Source organism: Tamandua tetradactyla, chromosome 19 (genome assembly GCF_023851605.1).
Source record: "Tamandua tetradactyla isolate mTamTet1 chromosome 19, mTamTet1.pri, whole genome shotgun sequence".
Lineage (NCBI taxonomy): Eukaryota > Metazoa > Chordata > Mammalia > Pilosa > Myrmecophagidae > Tamandua > Tamandua tetradactyla.
Genome location: NC_135345.1, coordinates 9,728,947 through 9,749,766, shown reverse-complemented (window position 1 = coordinate 9,749,766; position 20,820 = coordinate 9,728,947). Strand labels below are relative to the sequence as shown.

The 20,820-nt window shown below is 39.2% G+C and overlaps 1 protein-coding gene across 1 annotated transcript in view; it reads left to right on the top strand.

The window, feature by feature from the left end:
* The window catches only part of CLNK (cytokine dependent hematopoietic cell linker), a gene marked incomplete at its 5' end in the record, with an annotated part of 238,387 nt that extends 218,768 nt beyond the window's left edge, over positions 1 to 19,619 (top strand). The window contains 2 exons of the mRNA XM_077136401.1: positions 1,676 to 1,831; positions 18,793 to 19,619. Coding sequence (XP_076992516.1) covers positions 1,676 to 1,831; positions 18,793 to 18,939 — 303 coding nt within the window. The remainder of the gene's footprint in view (positions 1 to 1,675; positions 1,832 to 18,792) is intronic.
* Positions 19,620 to 20,820: the final 1,201 nt, after the last annotated feature.

Below are 20,820 nucleotides of genomic sequence, written 5' to 3'. Positions count from 1 at the left end.
CTCAGTAAATGCTCCCTCCTCCCCCTTCTGCATGCCTGCTTCTTTTTCTTCCCAGAAAACACTGAGAAAACAGAATCTCAGTGGAAGGACTTTGAGGTTTCCTTTTCCATTTGTCTCAGTGAGTTTAGTGAAAATGTGTTTCCCATTTATGAAAGACAACTTAATTTAAATTACATCATTGCCCAGATTTGTTTTGTCAAACTCATTGCAGAGTTAAGATGGAAAAATCCCAAAATTGGTCGTGAGTTTCAGCCTTCTCTACCTTTCTCATTTCTACCAGTGTTCTACGCTGGAGTATTAAGGTTCCGATTGTGACTGAATGTTTCTGGTGGAACAAGTTCCAGAAAATTTCTTGATCTCACTTTATAAACTCAGAGGCTGATATATTTAAAGAATAAGACTTTGGGGCTGACTTTTAGATATTCCATTTACCAGCTGTGACGCTTTAGGGGATTCACTTAAACTCTTACACCCTAATTCCCTGTAAAATGGGGATAAAATACTACTCGAAGTTTATGTCAAGATAAAATGAGGTAATGCATATAAAGCACTTGAGATAAATTCTCAATAAACCTTAGCCACCAGCAGCATCCTATCACTATAGTTATTATTATTACCATTATTATGTGAAGTAGGTGTATAGATTGCTTGCTATCTATTCTTTACAGCTCATTTATAACCATCTTTACAACAATCCATGCAATTGCAGTTACAGATTTTCAGTATTTTTCATCATATAAATGACGTATTTTAGCCACACAAGTAAGCCCTGCAGGTATTTCTACGTTCAGGAAATTGTTCCAGTTCTTGACCTTTTATACCAGGCTTTTCTCCTGAACCCTTATTCCCAGAATGCCTGAAAACTTCTGACCCATGTCCTGCCCTCAGTCCTCAGGCACTGTGACACTGTGGAACTTCTTTTGGAAACATCCTTAGCTTCTGGCACACTGCACTTTGGAGCTCCCTTCTCTCTCTCAGACATTGTAGATACCGTTTCTGCCTCCTGTTCCTCACCCTACACTTATCTCCCTCATATAGTTTCTCTGCTCATTTTGATAGCAATGAATCCTAAATACCAAGCCTCTCTCCGGGGTCCTAGCCTGCATTGTCATCTCACCGATTTCAATACTGGAAACTTCCCCTGCCCAAAGCCTGTGGTGGTTCCCACTATCTCTAGAATAATACCCAGATGTCCCAGACAGAACAGGACGCAGAGCTTATTTGGCCATTGATGAATGAAGAGGAGCACACCTGGAGAGGAAGGGGCTACTCCATGCAGAGGGAGCAGCATGTCCAAAAGCAGATGGTGCCTTCAGAGAATTGGCTTGCTGAAGTTCGGGTCTAGGGCCAGGCGGAAGAGTGATGAAAGATAAAAATCACAAGATACAGTAGTGCTGTTTTCCATGAACACCATGCTAGGGTTTTAGGATACCTGGAGGACACTAGGGGTGATGGGAGATTAGAAAGGGAGTGTTATGATCTGAATGGTACACTCAGAAAATAACAAGATGGTTTTCACATACTGACACTTGATAAGCACTTACTGAATTAAATTGAATAAAGAACTGGTTTCCAAGCACTAAAACTGTTTAGAAATCTCAGGCATTACTGTTTTGATTACAAAGCAGGGACATGGACAGGCCTGGAAAGAAAACCATTATTCCTTTTGCCTCAGGATGGGACTTTCTTGGTCCGAGATTGTTCCAAGAAATCAAGAGCAGAACCCTATGTTTTGGTGGTGTTTTATGGAAATAAAGTCTACAATGTGAAAATCCGCTTTCTGGAGGGGAATCAGAAGTTTGCACTAGGGACTGGACTCAGAGGAGATAAGGTAGGTATAACTTGCATGCTTCCCTTTTCCAGCATAAAGTCATAAAATAAGAGGAGCATTTGGGGGATGGTGACGAAGCATCCATACCCCCATGACTGCAGAGTAAGAGAAGTGCTGTCTGTGGGGGAGAATGTACTCAAATCCTTCCATCCTCCTTCCCTAGTCATCCAGTAAAACAGGTTGGAGACCAATCCCTGGCTATTCCTTGCACCTCCCATCCTGCTTTGCCTATGAAAGAAAACTCCTTCTGCAAGACTCAGCTAAGCTCTGCCTACACTGCAGCCTCCCCTGTAGCTTCCCTGAAGCCTGTGCTCATGTGACATTCCTCCCCTCCACAGGGCCCAAGTCCCATTTCTGTCATCTGTTAGTTCTAGGTGCATGTTTTCTCCCAAATGCAGGACAAGCTCAGTCATGGCACTCAGTGCTACACGAAGCATGTCTGTCCTCAGTTCCTGTCTGCTGGTCCATGGATGGGTGAAAGAATGTATGGATGAACACATTCATTAATAACTGTATCAATAAATCAACATGGAAGGAGTAAGGGGATGGATTTGCCCTGAATATCTATGCACTAGGCCTACTTGGTGTTGTATCACCTCATTTGGATCTACAGCAACTCTTTGACACAATTATTTGATTGTTCCCATCTTAAATGTAGGGGAACCGAGGCCCAGAAAATTAAGTAAATAGCCAAGTGTTTTAGTTTGCTAGAGCTGATGGAATGCAATATACCAGAAACGGATTGGCTTCTACAAGGGGGATTTATTAACTTATAGGTTTACAGTTCTTAGGCCATGAAATTGTCCATATCAAGGCATCAATAGGACAATACCTTCTCCCCAAAGATCAGCTACTAGCAATCCTCAATTCCTTTCTCTTACAGTCAGGCCCATGGTGACGTCTGCTGGTATCTCCCTTCTCTCCTGGGTTTCTTTGCTTCCATCTTCTGGCTTCAGTAGCCTCCTCTCTGAGCTTCCATGTGTGTCCTTGTGTCTCAAATTCTCTGGCTTTTCTCTCTGAGGTTCTCTGGGGCTTCTTTTTCTCTGTGTCTTCTCTCTTCTATCCCCTTATAAAGGACTCCAGTAAGAGGATTAAGAGCCACCCTGAATGAGGTGGGTCACATCTCAAGTTAAGATCCTACTCACAATGGGTCCACACCATTGGGAATGGATTAGCTTTAAGAATGTAATGTTTTCTGGGGTATGTAGGACTTCAAACCATCATACCAAGGTCAGTGAGGTACCTAGAGAGAAGGCCAAGAGGGACTGCTCTTTCAACTCTTCCTTTGATGGATAAATAAAGGAATGAAAGAAGAAAGGAAGGAAAGGGTTCAAACTCTGAGTCATCTTTAGCAATTGAATCAAAATATCCCCAAAAGACATGTTCAAGTCCTTACCCAGAGTACTGTGAATATGATCCTATTTGGAAATAGGATCTTTGAAGATGTTGTCAGTTAAGATGAGGCTAATTTGGGTTGTGATGGGCTCTCATTCAATAGGACTAATATCCTTATAAGACAAAGTTTGCACACAATCAGTAAGAGAAAGACAAAGAGAGAGTCAGAAATGGCCATGTGACAGAGGCAGAGATTGAGTTTTGTTACCCCAAGCCAAGGAACACCACTGATTGCTCACAGCCCACCAGAAGCCAGGAGAGAAGCATGGAACAGACTCTCCCCATTGAAAGGAACAAGGCCCTGCCTACACCTTCAGTTTGGACTTTCAGCCTCCAGAACTACAAGACAACAATTTTCTATTGTTTAAGCCAGATGCTCTTAGTTCTTTGCTCCAACAGCTTGGCATACTAAACAGTCATCATTTAATAACTCTGTGAGTTCAGGCCAGACACTTAACTTCTCTTGGCATTAGTTTCTATAAATGTAAATTGAGATGAAGTTCTTTTCTGATCTAGAATTCTATAATTCAGTGATTCTCATTTAGCATACCCAGCTTCTTCAGATTCAGTACACATCCTGGAACTGTTTTCCAGGAGTCAGTGGAACAGTTCTTACTAGAAATCAAAATAGAGAACATTGCCAAGGCTTCCAAGGGGGTTCAGTAGGCATGCATGTGAGAACCCTATCAGCAGGATGCAAGAGGATGCCAGCTAAATCCAGTGTCTGACCGAGAGCCATTTTCTGAGAATCACACCTAACAGGAGAAGAAAGGCATCGGTGGGGTCACTTTACCAGTCTTTGCTCCAGCCCAGGGAGAGTTTTGGCATGAACGAGTACCTGAGTGAATAAATAAATTAATACATAAATCTATGCAGCATATCCCCGTTTAAAAAGTGCTATAACAAAAATAAAAAGAGAAGTAGCCAATTTTTCATTTTGAGGTGATGACTAGTGAGTTAATACATGTTAAGTACTCAGAACAATGCTGGAACATATCAAGCCAACAATAAAAGTTGGTTGTCACATTTTCATTATTATTACTTTGTCATTTTAATAACTAGGCTATAGTCTCCCTATGTCTAATGGGCTTTCCACACCAATTTCATTTAACTCCTGTATAGCTTCCTCCAGCTCATAAAATTTCTCATTAACAACAACAAAGACTTTATGTGATTTTTAAATTCTTAATATTAAGGATTCTTTTTCCTAAAAAGGAAAAAGAATGTTGGAAACTAAAACCGTGTGGCCTATATGTGCTGGGCCCTTTTTGAGATGCTGTTTAATTTGCTATCTCATTTGATCCTCACAAAAGCTCTGGAAAGGATGCATAACTGTATCCCTCTTACCAACAGAAACTGATACTTAACAAAGTTAGAGCATTTTCTTTCCTGCATGCTATACTTTCATCTGTTAATAAATGAGGAAATAACGCAACTCTGTAATAACATCTTGTGGCATTTAATTAGATTGTCAGCTCTCACTCACTGACTGACTACCTCGTCAAGTAAGCAATTGTCATCCATAACAGCCCATAAATCAAACCCACAATCCCCAGTTAATGCTCTAATTATTGTCACCAAGAACTCCTTAGAAAATTAAATGCCAGTGTTAAGAAGACTCTTCACGTTAATCCAGAATTTTTTCCTCCCTTGCATGCCCTCAAACAAGAGTTTCCTTTTCACTTATATATATATATATATATGTTTGCTATGTGCAAGCACTATCCTGTTCAGCAAACAATTATTGACTAACTTAATTGAATTGGACCTCATAGCAACTCTATGAGGTAGGTACTACCCGTATCTCTATTTAACAGAGGATGAAATGGGAGGTACAGAAATTAAACGACCTACCAAAGCCCCAATACAAGGTAGGAATTCAAACTTATCCCTAAATGCCATCCCAGTTCCTTATAAAATAAAGGCAAAGGGAGATTTCCCACAGAGAAGGACAGCAACAGGACCAGAAATATTCACTTCCTTGTCTAGTCTCAAATGAGGAATGCATGACCAAATGCAAACAATCCTAGCCTATTAGAAAACAGTGTAGAACATTGCAAATTGAACAATCATTAGCACTTGCACAGAAAGACTGTGTGCCAGGCACTAAATAAAAATGAGAGCTTACAGATGCTTCTTCCTGCCTTTCCACCAAGCCAGCTCCATCCCCACTGCTCTCCTGCCTTTCACATGCTGAGGAACAATCTCCCATCCTTAAGAAAGATAAAAGAATTTGGTGCAGAAAGGCTGCTTAATGCAAGCCAGCTACTTCATCTGCTGCTCAAATAAGGAAATGGCATCTTAATCCAACTCTGCACGACAAACTTCATGGGAAACAAGGTTTTCAAGGACAATTTTGACTTCATATAGTTTTTTGACTGCCATGCAAACTTTAGACTATAACCACACATTTGTTGGATGTACCAACACCTACCTCATGGGAGTTATTTTAGGTGTAAGATGAGATGATGTGACAAGAGACTCTGACACATGGAGCTGACAAATTGTATCGGTTCTCATTTTAAATGATTCCTGAAAAGCCTTTTATTAGGTCTAGTGTCCCAGGCATAGGCATGAAAAGCTCACAACAGGACGTGGGGATTAAGCCATGAGAGCAAGCCTGGATATGAGCACCAGGGGAAAGCACTGTCCATCCATACCTCTACCATGCACTGAGGACTGAGGCTGATGTACCACACTTGTCTGCATAGGAAACGCCTTAGGTGATCCATTTTTATGCATTTTAGGTAACTGGGTCGGTCAGTCAGACTTGTGGCTAGAAATTCATACCAAATTCAGATTTGGAGGTATCACTGAATTCGTTTCCTGTGGTTGCTGTGACAAATTACCACAAACTTGATGCCTTAAAATAACAGAAATTTATTCTCTCACTGTTATGGAGGCCACAAATCTAAAATCAGGGTGCCATGTTCCCTCCAAAAGCTCTATGGGAGAATTCTTCTCTGCCTTTTCCAGATGCTGGTTGTCACAGGTGTTCCGGAGCTTGTGGCTGTGTCACCCCATCTGTGCCTCTGAGGTCCTATGGCTCCTCTCTTCTGTGGGAAATCTCCCCCTGCCTTTATTTTATAAGGAACTGGGATGGCATTTAGGGACCACTTGGATAATCCAGAATAGATTCCTCTTCTCCAGTCCTTAATTGTTCACTTCTTTTGCCATATATTTTAGTTTGCTAATGCTGCCAGAATGCAATACACCAGAGATGGATTGGTTTTTATTTTTTTTATTTTTTAATTTTTAAATTTTTTTTAAATACCAACAAAACACCAAACAAACGCACACATTCTTAACTTTTGATCATTCCATTCTACATATATAATCAGTAATTCACAATATCATCATATAGTGCATATTCATCATCATGATCATTTCTTGGAACATTTGCATCTATTTGGAAAAAGAAATAAAAAGAAAGCAGAAAAAAATTTATACATACCATACCCCTTACCCCTCCCTTTCATTGATCACTAGTATTTCAAACTAAATTTATTTTAACATTTGTTCCCCTTATTATTTATTTTTATTCCATATGTTCTCCTTGTGTGTTGACAAGGTAAATAAAAGGAGCATCAGACACAAGGTTTTCACAATCCCACAGTCACACTGTGAAAGCTATATCATTATACAATCATCTTTAAGAAACATGGCTACTGGAACACAGCTCCACATTTTCAGGCAGTTCCATCCAGTCACTCCATTACATCTTGACTACCAAGGTGATATCTACTTAATGTGTAAGAATAAAATCCAGGATAACCTCTCAACTCTGTTTGGAATCTCTCAGCCATTGACATTTTATTTTGTCTCATTTCACTCTTTCCTCATTTGGTCAAGAAGGTTTTCTCAATCCCTTAATGCTGAGTCTTGGCTCATTCTAGGATTTCTGTCCCACATTGCCAGAAAGGTCCACACCCCTGTGAGTCATGTCCCACGTAGACAGGGGGAGGGTGGTAAGTTTGCTTGTTGTGTTGGCTGGAGAGAGAGGCCACATCTGAGCAACAAAAGAGGCTTTCTTGGGGGTGACTCTTAGGCCTAATTTTAAGTAGGCTTGACCTATCCTTTGTGGGGTTAAGTTTCATATGAACAAACCCCAAGACTGGGGGCTCAGCCTATAGCTTTGGTTGTCCACATTGCTTGTGAGAATATCAAGAATTCAACTTGGAGAAGTTGAATTTTTCCCCCTTTCTCACCATTCCCTGAAGGGGACTTTGCAAATACTTTTTTATGCACTGTTCAAATCACTCTGGGATTTACTGGGGCATCCATCACTCTGGACAAACCCACAAAATCTCATGTCCTACTCAAGGTTCCATGTACTTATGGTGTTCAGTTAAGCTATCTACATAAGTTATATTAGGAAATGCACTAGTCAAAATATAAATTTTGTACCAAATAAACATTTTTTGCTTTAGTCTCACACATAAGTTGAAATTTTTAAATATTAATTGGCATCTATTTTCAACACTTTGCAGTAATGACATTCCTTTGTTCTTCCTCATACAAAAACATTTTTTAAATTTGTACACTTAGGCACTATCATTACACACTCTGGACATTCCTAGATTATACCATCTCAGTCTTTATCATCCATCTTTCTTTCTGATTTCATTTGTGCCCCCAGCCCTCCTCCCTCTATCATTCTCATATTCAGCTTCATTTAGTGTTTTAACATAATTGTATTACAGTTAGGTAGTATTGTGCTGACCATTTCTGAGTTTTTACATTCAATCCTGTTGCACAATCTGTATCCCTTCAGCCCAATTACCCAATATCTTACCCTTTTTTTATCTCCTGATGGTCTCTGTTACCAACAAATTCTCCAAGTTTATTCACATAAACTGACATTATCAGTTCATATCAGTGAGACCATAGAGTATTTGTCCTTTCGTTTCTGTCTAATCTCACTCAGCATAATGTCCTTAAGGTCCATCCATGTTGTTACATACTTCATAACTTTATTCTGTCTTACAGCTGCATAATATTCCATTGCATGTATATGCCAGTTTGTTTAGCCACTTCTCTGTTGATGGACATTTTGGCTATTTCCATCTCTTCACAATTGTAAATAATGCTGCTATAAACATTGGTGTGCAAATGTCCATTTGTGTCCTTGCCCTCATATCCTCTGAGTAGATACCTAGCAATGGTATTGCCAGGTCATATGGCAATTCTATATTTAGCTTTTTGAGGAACAGCCAAACTACCTTCCACAGCGGTTGTGCCATTTGACATTCCCACTAACAGTGGATAAGTGTGCCTCTTTCTCCACATCCTTTCCAGCACTTGTTATTTATTGTGTTTTATTTTGTGTCATCTCACTCTAGTGAGTGTGAGATGATATCTCATTGTGGTTTTGATTTGCATTTCTCTAATGAACAGGGAAGTTGAGCATCTCTTCATGTGCCTTTCAGCCATTTATATTTCCTCTTCTGAGAAGTGTCCGTTCAAGTCTTTTGCCCATTTTGTAATTGGGTTGGCTGTCTTTTTGTTGTTGAGTTGAACAATCTCTTTATAAATTCTGGATACTAGACCTTCATCTGATATGTTGTTTCCAAATATTGTTTCCCATTGTGTAGGCTTTTTACTTTCTTGATGAAGTTCTGTGATGTGCAAAAGTGTTTAATTTTGAGGAGTTCCCATTTATTTATTTATTTCTTCAATGCTCTTGCTTTGGGTGTAAGGTATAGAAAACTGCCTCCTAGTATAAGATTTACAAGATATTTCCCTACATTTTCTTCTAACAGTTTTATGGTCTTAGATCTAATGTTTAGGTCTTTGATCCATTTTGAGTTAACTTTTTTATAGGGTGTGAGATATGGGTCCTCTTTTATTCTTTTGAATATGGATAGCCAGTTCTCTAGGCACCATTTATTGAAGAGACTGTTCTGTCCCAGGTGAGTTGGCTTGACTGCCTTATCAAAGATCAATTGTCCATAGATGAGAGGGTCTATATCTGAACACTCTATTCGATTCCATTGGTCAATATATCTATCTTTATGCCAGTACCATGCTGTTTTGACCACTGTAGCTTTATAATATGCCTTAATGTCAGGTAGCATGAGACCTCCAACTTCATTTTTTTTCTCAGGATACTTTTAGCTATTCGGGGCACACTGCCCTTCCAGATAAATTTGGTTATTGGTTTTTCTATTTCTGAAAAGTAAGTTTTGGGGATTTTAATTGATATTGCATTGAATCTATAAATCAATTTAGGTAGAACTGACATCTTAACTATATTTAGTCGATTCAATGATGGATTGGTTTTTAGAAAGGGGATTTGTTTATTTACAAATTTATAGTTCCTCAGAGGAAAGATAGCTGGCTTTCCTCTGGGTTTCTCTGTCACATGGGAAGGTGCATTGTGACAGTCTGCTGACCTTCTCTCCAAGTTTCTGAGTTCATACAGATTTCCCGGGGCATTTCCTTTCTGCATCTCCAAACATCTGGGTCTGTGTTGACTCTCAGCTCTGAGCTGAGCTGTCCTGGGCTGCACTGAGCTGTGCTGGGCTGTTTCTTTCTCTTCTGACTCCTCCTTTTCAGCCTCACTCATTGTGGAAGGCATTCCTCTTAACTGACTGCAGATATAATCAGCCATAGATGGAATTCACATGCTGATAATTTAAATCCATAGTGACAGAACAGCTGGACACCGTTGCATGGTCAAGTTGACACCTGAGCCTATTACAGTATCTGCCCCTTGTCAACTTGGCAACCATACACATCACCTTAAACCATACTTTATCTCTATATAGAAAAAAATAACAGACATTATTTTCACCTAACAATGCTTATCTGCCCTTCACACAACACGCTAAATCCTTCCATATTCAAAACACAGTCATTTCATCACAATATCACAAAAACCTTAAATCATTTCAGTAACAATATTAATAGAATACCAACTCAAAAATAGTACAAAATCTCATCAAAGTCAATTACAGGCATGGTCTGTCTTAAGGCAAAATTCTCTTCTGGCTGTTGACCTGTGAACTTACCACAAGTTATCTGCTTCCAAAACACAAAGAAGGAACAGTCATAGGATAAATTGGAAGGAAAACAGGGGTCATTGGACCTAAGCAATTCTGAAAACCTGCAGGGTAAAGTCCATTAGATTTCAAAGTCTGAGTCATTCATCCTTAAGGCTTTAGAAAGTGGTGGTTCCACCCTTTCCAAGGACCTGTGCATGGCCCTGTTCTCTCCAAACACTGAGATGAGGATTGCAATATTGGGAAACACTGGGGTGACCAACTTTTTATTCGCCTCACCCACCTCAAGCATTTAGGTGGCATCTGGATTCTTTGCCATCTCTGCGGCACATGCTCAACACCTTTAGAACAATGGGGTGGTATCCAGGCTCCCCCCAATCCCCAGAGAATGTGCTCCATCCTCTCTGAGGCCTGGGACACCAGCCTCTTCCTGAAAATCAAGGTGGTAGTTCAGTCCTCTGCCTCTAAGGCAAACTCACCCCCTCTACACACTCAGGTTGACCCACTCTCCTGGCCCAAGGTTTCTTTTCTGCAGAACTTACCCTCCATGGTTCTGCCTCTGAGGTTATTTTTCCTTCACCCTGTCCCTTTTCTGTCCTTTTAATCCATACTGACAGTGGTTCCATTTATACAAATCTCACAAAAAATGTGTTGAGTTGGTATGTGGCATACAGAGATCAAAGCCATCAGACAATGGACATTCCATAAATCTTTTCTGGATAAATCCATCTCCAATACTGGCTTGTCCTGTAATGGCTGACTGGTTCCATGTTTGGTTAAATCTTCATGTGGGGTACTGTTCTCTGTGGTCTAACTTTCTGGAAGCCCAGAATTTTCCAGACCATCAGTTTTGGTTTCTTTGTACCCAAAAGTTCAGTTCTTAGCCTATCCCTTTCTTGTGGCATTTTATTATAAGCTGCAAGGAGAAACTAGACTGCATCCTCTACACTCAGTTTGGAAATCTCCCCAGCCAAGTATCCCAGATAGTTGCATTCACATTCTCACTTCCATATAGCACCAGGACTCAATTATGCTGAACTTTCTGCCACTTCAAAACAAGGGTTATCCTCCTTCCAATCTGCAATGGAAGTATCTTTAGAGTTTATATTTCTACCAACAGTCTCTTCAAAGCAATCTAGGCTCTCTATCAAACTCCTCACCATTCTTCCGGAGTCCTTCTTTTATACACCATTCTAGCATGTTTGATATTTGCAAATGCAGCAGCACCCCACTCCTCTGATATGAAAATCTGTTTTAGTTTGCTAATGCTGACAGAATGCAATTACACCAAAGATGGATTGACCTTTATAAAGGGGATTTATTTAGTTTCAATTTTACAGTTCTTCGGAGGAAAGGCAGTGGGCTTTCCTCTGGGTTTCTCTGTTGCATGGGAAGACACACAGCAACGTCTGCTGGCCTTCTCCCAAGGCCTCTGGCTTCAAACAGCTTTCCCTGGGGCGTTTCCTGTCTGCATCTCCAAACACCTAAGTCTGAGTGCTGAGCTGAACTGTGCTGAGCTGTTTCTCTCTCTTCTGACATTTCCTTTTAAGTCTCGCTTATTGTGGAAGGCACTCCTCTTAGCCAATTGCAGATGTAATCAGCCATTGATGAAATTCACATACTGATGATATAAGCCCACAGCTACAGAAGTGGACATCACCACCTGGCCACATTGACATCTAAACCTTACTACTATACCATATAAGGAACTAGTCACAGGTTCCAGGAATTAGAGCAGAGGCACTCTTTTTGTGAGGGCTACTATTCACCCCTTGACACCAATTTACTTAGCTAATGGTGAAGCATTAGCTAAGAACTACTCAGTCTATCTGTGCCCATCTATGCTTGTGCCCAAGCAAGGCTGAAAAAGATGGGAAATATTTAACAGCTGGTAGAACTGCAGCCCTGGCCAATCACAAAGGGGGGCTGAGCTAAACAACCTGCAGCACTTTATCAGCTGCTGAACATCAATTCTGCATCTAAGTTTTATAAATCACATTTGGAAACATTTCTGTGAAAATGCAGAGAACAGACCAATTGAGAAATATCAGAACTTTCCTTGTCCTGCAATGTTTATGATGTTTCTGAAAAATAAAATAGGCATTTACTTGCTAAATTAAAAGTTTAAAAAACTAGGAGGCATAGACATATAATTAAGTCATCTGTTTGTTTCTCTCTTCTCTCTCTACTTCTTTCTCCACCTTCTCTCTTCCTATTTCTTGCATTGGTCTCTTTCTCTTTTAATTTCTCTCATTTTTATGTGTGTGCCCAAACATTTTTATTTATCTTACTGGCAATAAGAAATTTTCTGCAGTTTGCCTACAGGACAAACAAAAAAAGTTTAAACAAATTTTAAGATCTAATAGTAGTGATAAATCCCAGAGTGATTTGAACAGTGAATAAAGAAGTATTTGCAAAGTCCCCTTGGGGGAATGGTGAGAAAGGGGAGAAATTCAACTTCCCCATTTGGAGAATTCCTGTTATTCTTGCAAGCAGTGGGGGCAACCAAATCAATAGGCCAAGCCCTCAATCTTGGGGTTTGTTCATATGAAACTTATCCCCGCAAAGGATAGGCTAAACCTCTTTAAAAGTAAGCCTAAGAGTCGCCCCCAGAGAACTTCTTTTGTTACTCAGATGTGACCTCTTCCTCTCTCAGCCAACACAGCAAGCAAACTCACTGCCTTCCCCCTCTCTACATGGGGCATGACTCCCAGGGGTGTAAACCTCCCTGGCAACATGGGACAGAAATCCTAAAATGAGCTGGGACTCAGCATCACGGGATTGACAAAACCTTCTCGACCTAAAGAGGGAAGAGAGAAATAAGACAGCACAAAGTGTCTGTAACTGAGAGATTTCAGAGTCAGAAGGTTATCCTGGAGGTTATTTTTACACATAGATACCCCCTTTTCAGTTTAAGGTGTATTAGAGAATCTAGAGAGAAGTGCCTGAAACTGTAGAGCTGTGTTTCAGTAGCCATGTTTCTTGAAGATGATTGTATAATGATGCAGCTTTCACAATGTAACTCTGTGATTGTGAAAACCTTGTGTCTGATGCTCCTCTTATCTATGGTATGGATAGATGAGTAAAAAATATGGATTAAAAATAAACAGATGATAGGAGAAACAAATGTTAAAATAAATTGAGTAAATTGAAATACTAGTGGTCAATGAGAGGTGGGGTGAGGGGTATAGAAAAGAAATAGGGGGAACATAGGTTAAAATATATTGGGTAGATCGAAATACTACTGGTCAATGAGAGGGAGGGGTAAGGGGTATGATGTATATGAGTTTTTTCATTTTTATTTTTATTTCTTTTTCTGGAGTGATGCAAATGTTCTAAGAAATTATCATGGTGATGAATATATAGCTTTTAATAGTATTATGAGCCACTGATTGTACACCAAGTATGGAATGTTCATATGGTAAGAATGCTCGTGGTTGTATGTTGTTTTGTTGTGTCAATAAAAGTATTTTTAAAAATCTAATATTAGGAGGGTATTTTCTGTCCCCTTGAAAAAATAATTTCATATGAATATTGAGCTTAATTCAAATCATTTTCAGAAGTCTGTGTAGGGTAATATTTCAATTGCAGGCCCATCAGTAGACACCAGTAATAAGAAATGACAGTATGATGAATTGTTTCCCACTACCTGTTAAAATTACAATGCCATATAAAATGTCACTCATGTAGTAGATTATTAAAACAATTATATTGGATTTATTATTTGGGGACAATCCAAAAGGAAACAGGAATGAGAATAAGAAGCAAGCATTTTCCATCTGAAGATGAATACCAGGAAAGAGGAGTTCCTTTTTTAACCTATTTTGTGGAAGGATTCTATATGAAAAGTTTCTTCTTTAATCACTTTGTTTTGTCAAATGTAAAAAAAAGAGGAAGAAAACACTGTCCTTAGTTTATAGCTGGAAGTGAAATTTGGAAGTTTTCTTTCTTCATAAAGACTTACCTAACAGTCTATAAATTACTCTCATGATTTCATAACTCTGATGTCACTATCTTGACAAACCTAGAAGGAAGGAAATAATAAAGACTCACATGTACACACACTCCCTGTGTACCAAGCTCTCTTGAAAGACTGTATACACATCAGTTCATTTACTCCTCACCATTACCCTGGGAAACAGGTCCTAATGTCACTGTTCATGGATAGAGAAACTGAGACTCAGAGAGTTTAAGAAGGCTGCTCATGGTCACACAGCTTGTAGGTGGGTAGCTCAGTTTTCCAATCTGCTATGACAAATACCACATGATGTGTTGGCTTCAACAATGGGAAATTATTGGCTCACAGTTTCAGAGGCTAGATGGCTTGTGTCCTCCCAGCTGATGCTTTCTAGACAGTAGTTCTTGGGTTCCTTGGCTTTCCCCTCACATGGCAATGTCCTCTCCTTTCTCTTCTGAGTTCCATTGACTTCCAACTTCTGGCTCCTCCCTGTAGCTTTCTCTGGCTATATCTAAATTTCTTCTGCTCATAAGGGCTTCCATTAATCTGGATTAAGACCCACCCTCATTCAGTTGGACTACACCTTAACTAAAAATAACATCTTCAGGAGACCCTATCTACAAAGGGTTCACAGCACTCAAGGACATGAATTAAGGTTAAGAATATATCTACACTGGGGCACATAATTCAATTTACCATAATGGGAGAGCCAGGTTTTGCATTAAGACATTTTGCTCGTCAGTTATTGCAGTCCAACTGGGGCAAAACACATACTATCCCCATTGGTCAACTGAGAAACCATCCTACCTCGGCATAGAGTAGGAACTCATATTTCTTGTGTATCTGTGGGTGCAGTCATGTAGATTAGCTCATCAAAAACTGCTACAGATTAAGTAAAAGGGCTAAGAGTAGGTAAGTCACTTCCAGATTTAATCAGGACTCTTATGTGAAAAGACAAAAACCCAACTCAAGGGAGCTTAAATGTGAAGAGAAAGAGAAATGGGATGTGGATTTCTGTAAGCAGAAGGGGCTGGACAGTGTCAGGAGGTTCATCACTCCACACTGTGGAGGGTGGAAAAGAGCAAATGAGCATCATGACTTATGAACTTGATGAGGAACTTGATGACTTATGAACTTGATGAGGAGATGAGGAAGAAGTGAGAACAAATGCTCAAGAATGAATATTTCTAGAACAACTACTAGGTCTCCAGACATTTGTTTTGTAGCACATTGCATCCTATCACCCAACGACGGTGTTCTGACACCTGTTTTACAGATTAAATAGAAACAAAGTTTGAGATTCAGAGATGTTAACTTCTCCAAAAACATGAACAAATAAGTCTGGGACATTGAATTCAAGCTCAGGTCTTCCTGTGGCCCCAAAGGTGACTTATCTTTATTACACTATATTTTTAGCATGAAGGATGGAAATATCCATTAAAAAATGCTGAAGATGACCATATTTAGCAAGCCTAGTTAAACCATTACATTGCCGCAGAGAAATTTCTTCTAACTGAAACTTTTGGTAAGAAATACTCATTAAGAACTTCATACTACTATATAACTGAAATATTAGAAAGTGGGGAAAATATCATTGTTGTCACAGCAAGGAGCTTTTAGGTGAATTAGCTTGTCTTCACAAGTAGAGAAGTGCCATCCCCTCCCAAGAGGACCAAGGCTGAGGGAAGCCAAGTGCCTCTCTGGGGTCACCCCACATATAGAAGGGGAAGCCAGGGATGGATATAAGGTCTTTTGCTTTATATCTGTGCTCACTCCTCTGGCTCATAGAATCTCTCTAGAGCAGGGTGGTCTCTAAGAATGTGGTCTGTGAAGTCAGACCCCTGATCCTGCCACTTCCTACTTGTGTGTGCTTAGGCAAATTGCTTAGCCTCTACCAGCCTGTTTTAGATTCCTAGACTGCTTAAAGCAAATATCATGAAATGGTTCAGCTTGAAAAATGGGAATTTATTAGCTTACAGTCTTGAGGCTGAGAAAATGTCCAGATCAAGGCATCATCAAGGTGATGCTTCCTTTCCGAAGACCAGCTGCCAGAAATTCTTGGCTCCTCTGCTTCATGGCAAAGCATAGCAGTGTCTACTGGTCTCTCCATTCTCTTCCAGGTTTTATGGCTTTGGGTCTTGCTTCCATGGTTCTCATTCTCTCTCTCTCTTCATTCCATTTATAAAGGACTCCCTTAAAAAGATTAAGACTCATCCTTAGTCAGGTGAAATACAGCTTTACTGAAGTAGCCTCATCAAGAGGTCATACTTATAATGGATTTACATGCACAGGTATGGATTAAATTTAAGAACATGTTTTTCTGGGGTACATATAGCTTCAAACTGCCACACAAGTTCATTTATCACATCCATAAAATGGTAGCACTAGTACCTCATGGGTTGTTATAAAGATTAAGAAGATAAGTACACATACTGCATTTGGCTAATATTTATGCAGTGTTTACATTATGCCATTGTTATTATTATTATTCATAAAATAACTTATAAAATAAAATTATGAAAGGTTTTTCATATAGTTATATTATTTAAAGACATTTAGCTTCTTTCATTTATAGAATCTGCCTAATAAGGATTCTAGATCATTTAGAACTATTCATTCATTCAACAAATATTTACTGACTATATAATATGTGCCAGGCACTGGGTCTATATTAATATAAAAATCAGGCAGGGTCTCTGCCCAAATGAAGCCCATGGCTTCAAATTAATAAACATTAAAACAAAAAAAGATACACATCAATTTATATACTAGTGCCTGGTCCGGTACTTGGCAAATCAGAAGTATATGACAAATACTTACAGAACTATACACATACATCCTTTGCTTAATGTTTTGACTCCTATGGTCTAGCACAGGAAAGGACTACTTCTAATATGTATGCATATAATAGTTGACTGAAATAGCTGTATAAACTTCATTTACGAAGAAACACCTTTATCCTAACAAGCTCAAATTCAATGTAAATCAGAAACTAGGAAAGTCCAAAGGCACATGTCAAAAATACTAAAACGTGCATCATTTTGGAGAGTCACACAGTGTGGTGTGAAAGTTCAAGGGATGAACTCTGGAATTAAACACATCTAGACTCAACCAAATTCTAGTTTTACCGCTTATTAGAGTGCAACTGTGGACAAGCCCCTGAAGCTCTCTGAGCCATGTTCCACCTCTGTTACATGAAGTAAATAACAGGCATGTTTATGACTATTCACAACAGGCTATTGTTAACAACAACGCAACGGTAAGCTTCAGCCCTGTTCCTTTCGCAATTGTAACACTTAATGGGGAAAAAGTGAGCTGTTTTTGTTTTTTATTTTTTTGGCATGGGCAGGTTCCCAGAATCGAACCCAGGTCTCTGGCATGGCAGGTGACAATTCTGCCTACTGAGCCACCATCGCACTGCCCAAAATGGGCTGTTTTTAAAGAAACAATTTATGTAAAATTCAGCTAGTATCTTTAGCATTCTGTCACCAAGCATTATATCAGATTTTTTTAGCTTGAAATTTGAATTCATTGAAACGTGGGATAAAATTCCAACTCGTCACGACTGTGTGGAAATGAATGTCCAGAAGAAGTTTACACAATTCCCCAGGGACTGTGTAGACCCCCTGAGTGTTGTCTATGGGCTGATAAAGTTGAGTTCAGTAAGCATATTCATTTTCAAAATTCTGAAAGTTGCCATTTTGATCCCAGCTTAACTCTAAGACACTGTATCTCATTTAAAATGCAGCTAAAAGAAAAGCGATGGCCCACCTCTCTCACTCAGCTACTGATACACTGGCCTTCTGTCCCTCAGACATGCCAACCCCATTTCTGCTCAGGTTGGTTTCACTGAATGTCTCATGTCTGGAAACTGCCGGCACCACATCTTCATGTGACTAGTTCGTTTTCATGTCAGGCTGCAGATGAGATGTCACCTCCCTGTCTAGCCCCCAGCCATTTTATCCCATGGCCCTGATTTATTATTTTCACAGCACATATCCTAAATGAGATTATCTCTTTGTATAGGCAATTATTTTTTGTCTGCCCCCACCAGAATGTAATCTCTATGAGGACAGAGACCTTGTCAATCTCCATCCCTACTGGATATCCTCAAGGCCTGCAAACATTTCTGCTCTTGGGATACACTGGGTGGAAGGTGGAGTATACAAAACTAAATCTGAATAAAAAGTAGCTTCCACTGTGGCTCCCATCCTGCTGGCTGAGTTATCTCTACTTTAGACTGATGGAACACATGTTAGAAAGGCCTTCCAGCTTCCGTGTGGTTGATTGCTTTGTACGTGAAAATTGTGGAACTGAACCAGTGTAGTAACCCAATTCTGGTGAAGACTAGGTGGGTGGGAAACTTGATTTCCCCTAGTACCTTTATTCTCCCCTTGGTATCTTCTTATTCCTATCACTCATCCTTCAAGATCTTGTTTGCCTCATCTCTATTTAAAAATCACTTCTGACTCACCCTTTTGCGATAAAATTTTTTTAATGCACTAATCTCTGTCTGAAGTACAACTAGCGTTTTAGACTGCACTTTAACTTATAGACATTTAAAGTTGTTTAAAATTTCATTAACTTTCTTTTCTATGTTCCAGAAGTTTGATTCAGTGGAAGACATCATCGAACACTACAAGTGTTTTCCTATTATACTAATCGATGGGAAAGATAAAACTGGCATCCACAGGGAACAGTGCTACCTTACTCAGTCACTTCTTCTGGATAGATGCTTCTCACCCAAGTAGCCTGGTCTTTGTGTTATATTTAGTTCAGTGGGTCCAATTCCCTATCATTTTTCACTTATTTCAAAAGATTATTTTCAGTGGCTGCAAGGGTTTACTTTTCTGACTTCATACAAAAGAAAAACATTTTATAATGGAAATTGGACAATCAGTCATGTTTGTGAGAGTTCAAACCTTAGAGGAAATATTTGTAAGATGCAAAAGTAAAAGCTAGCTCTTTAAAAGCATCTCCTAAGAAAAAAATACATTAACAAGGTCATTATACTCATGTTGTAGATAAGCAACAGAGGTTCCAAGAAGTCTTTTTTTTTTGCACCGAGCACATGAATGTCTATGTGAAATTCTCAGATTCATCCTATTTTCAGGACACCGTGCTATCTTTATTTCAGAACTATTTGGACTTGTGCATTTACAATGTTTTAGCGATTCCTTATGTTAAAGATGTTGGTGAATGTTATCTCTATTTTGTTATTTTGGGGATTCTGGAAAGTCAATTGTAAGAAATGTGGTATGGAAAACAAGAGCACTTGTGAGTATCATCTTAAAGACAGAAATCAGAAATCCTTTATGGTGGGAAATGATCAAAAGACTGGTCTCTACCATATGCTAATTAGAATAACTTTAATTCAAATGGAATTAGCACAGAAAGGAACTCACAAGATTGTATGCCACTCCAGCCTTAACCAGACCTAAATCTGATTAAATTTAAAAGTAAAATTCAACACAGAATAATACATTTTTCAAAATCTCTGATGAAAGATTTTCATTTCATTTTATGGTTGAGAACAACTTTCACTTTCCTCAAATGAGTGCTCATGATTTGCAGTTACAATGCACATGTCATAATTTCATTTTTGTTTTGTTTTGTTTTTTGGATGCATGGTCTGGAAATCAAACCCAGGTATCCCACATGAAAGGCAAGCATTCTACCACTGAGCCACCCGTGCACCCCTTCATTCTTTTGTACTACAGATGGAGAAACTAAGGCTCAAAGATGTTACTTATCTTATGCAATATCACTGGAGAGCCCAGATATTAATCCATTTTGCCTGGCTCCATGAGAATGTATTTGCAACCTGTGTTTTAGAATTTTACAATCAAGTTGAGGAGCTACATTTTTTAAAAAGAGACAAAGAAATAATTTGAAATTACAGATGTACCCACTTGCTGAAGTTCCTGGCTGGTAAAACAAATATAACACGATGAGTTGGCTTAACAACAGGAATTTATTGGCTCAGAGTTCAGAGGCTAGAAGGCTTACTTCTCCCCTGGAGTCAATGTCCTCTGGCTCGCCAGCAATCCTTGGGATTCCTTGGCTTTTCTGTCCCATGATGATGTCCTCTTCTTTCTCTTTCAACTTCTATGCTTCCTTGTGGACCTTCTCCCTGTGACTTTCTCTATAAGACCTTCAGTGATAGGATTAGGGCCCATCCTGATTCAGATGGTCGCACTTGAACTGAAAATAACATCTTTGAAAGATCCTGTTTATAAAGGCTTCACACTCACAGGAATGGATTAAACTATAAAACATGTTTTTCTAGGGTACATAATTCAACTCACTATACCCGCCTTAAAAATAAATAAAGAAACAAACTCCTGAGGTAGTAATATCTGCTTCTTTTTCCTCTTAATTTTCTATCATGCATTTATAGTTGAGAGATTGAGCATACAAAATAAAAAAGAAAGGAGTTACTATTGAAATTAAAGGCATGAGTTCCAGTTTGAAAGCGGCCGAAACGCAGTATACCAGAAATGGAATGGCTTTTATAAAAGGGAATTTAATAAGTTAAAAATTTACAGTTCTAAGGAAGTGAAGGTGTCCAAATTAAGGCACCAACAAGAAGTTAGCTTCATTCAAAAAAGGCCAATGGGTCAGGAACACCT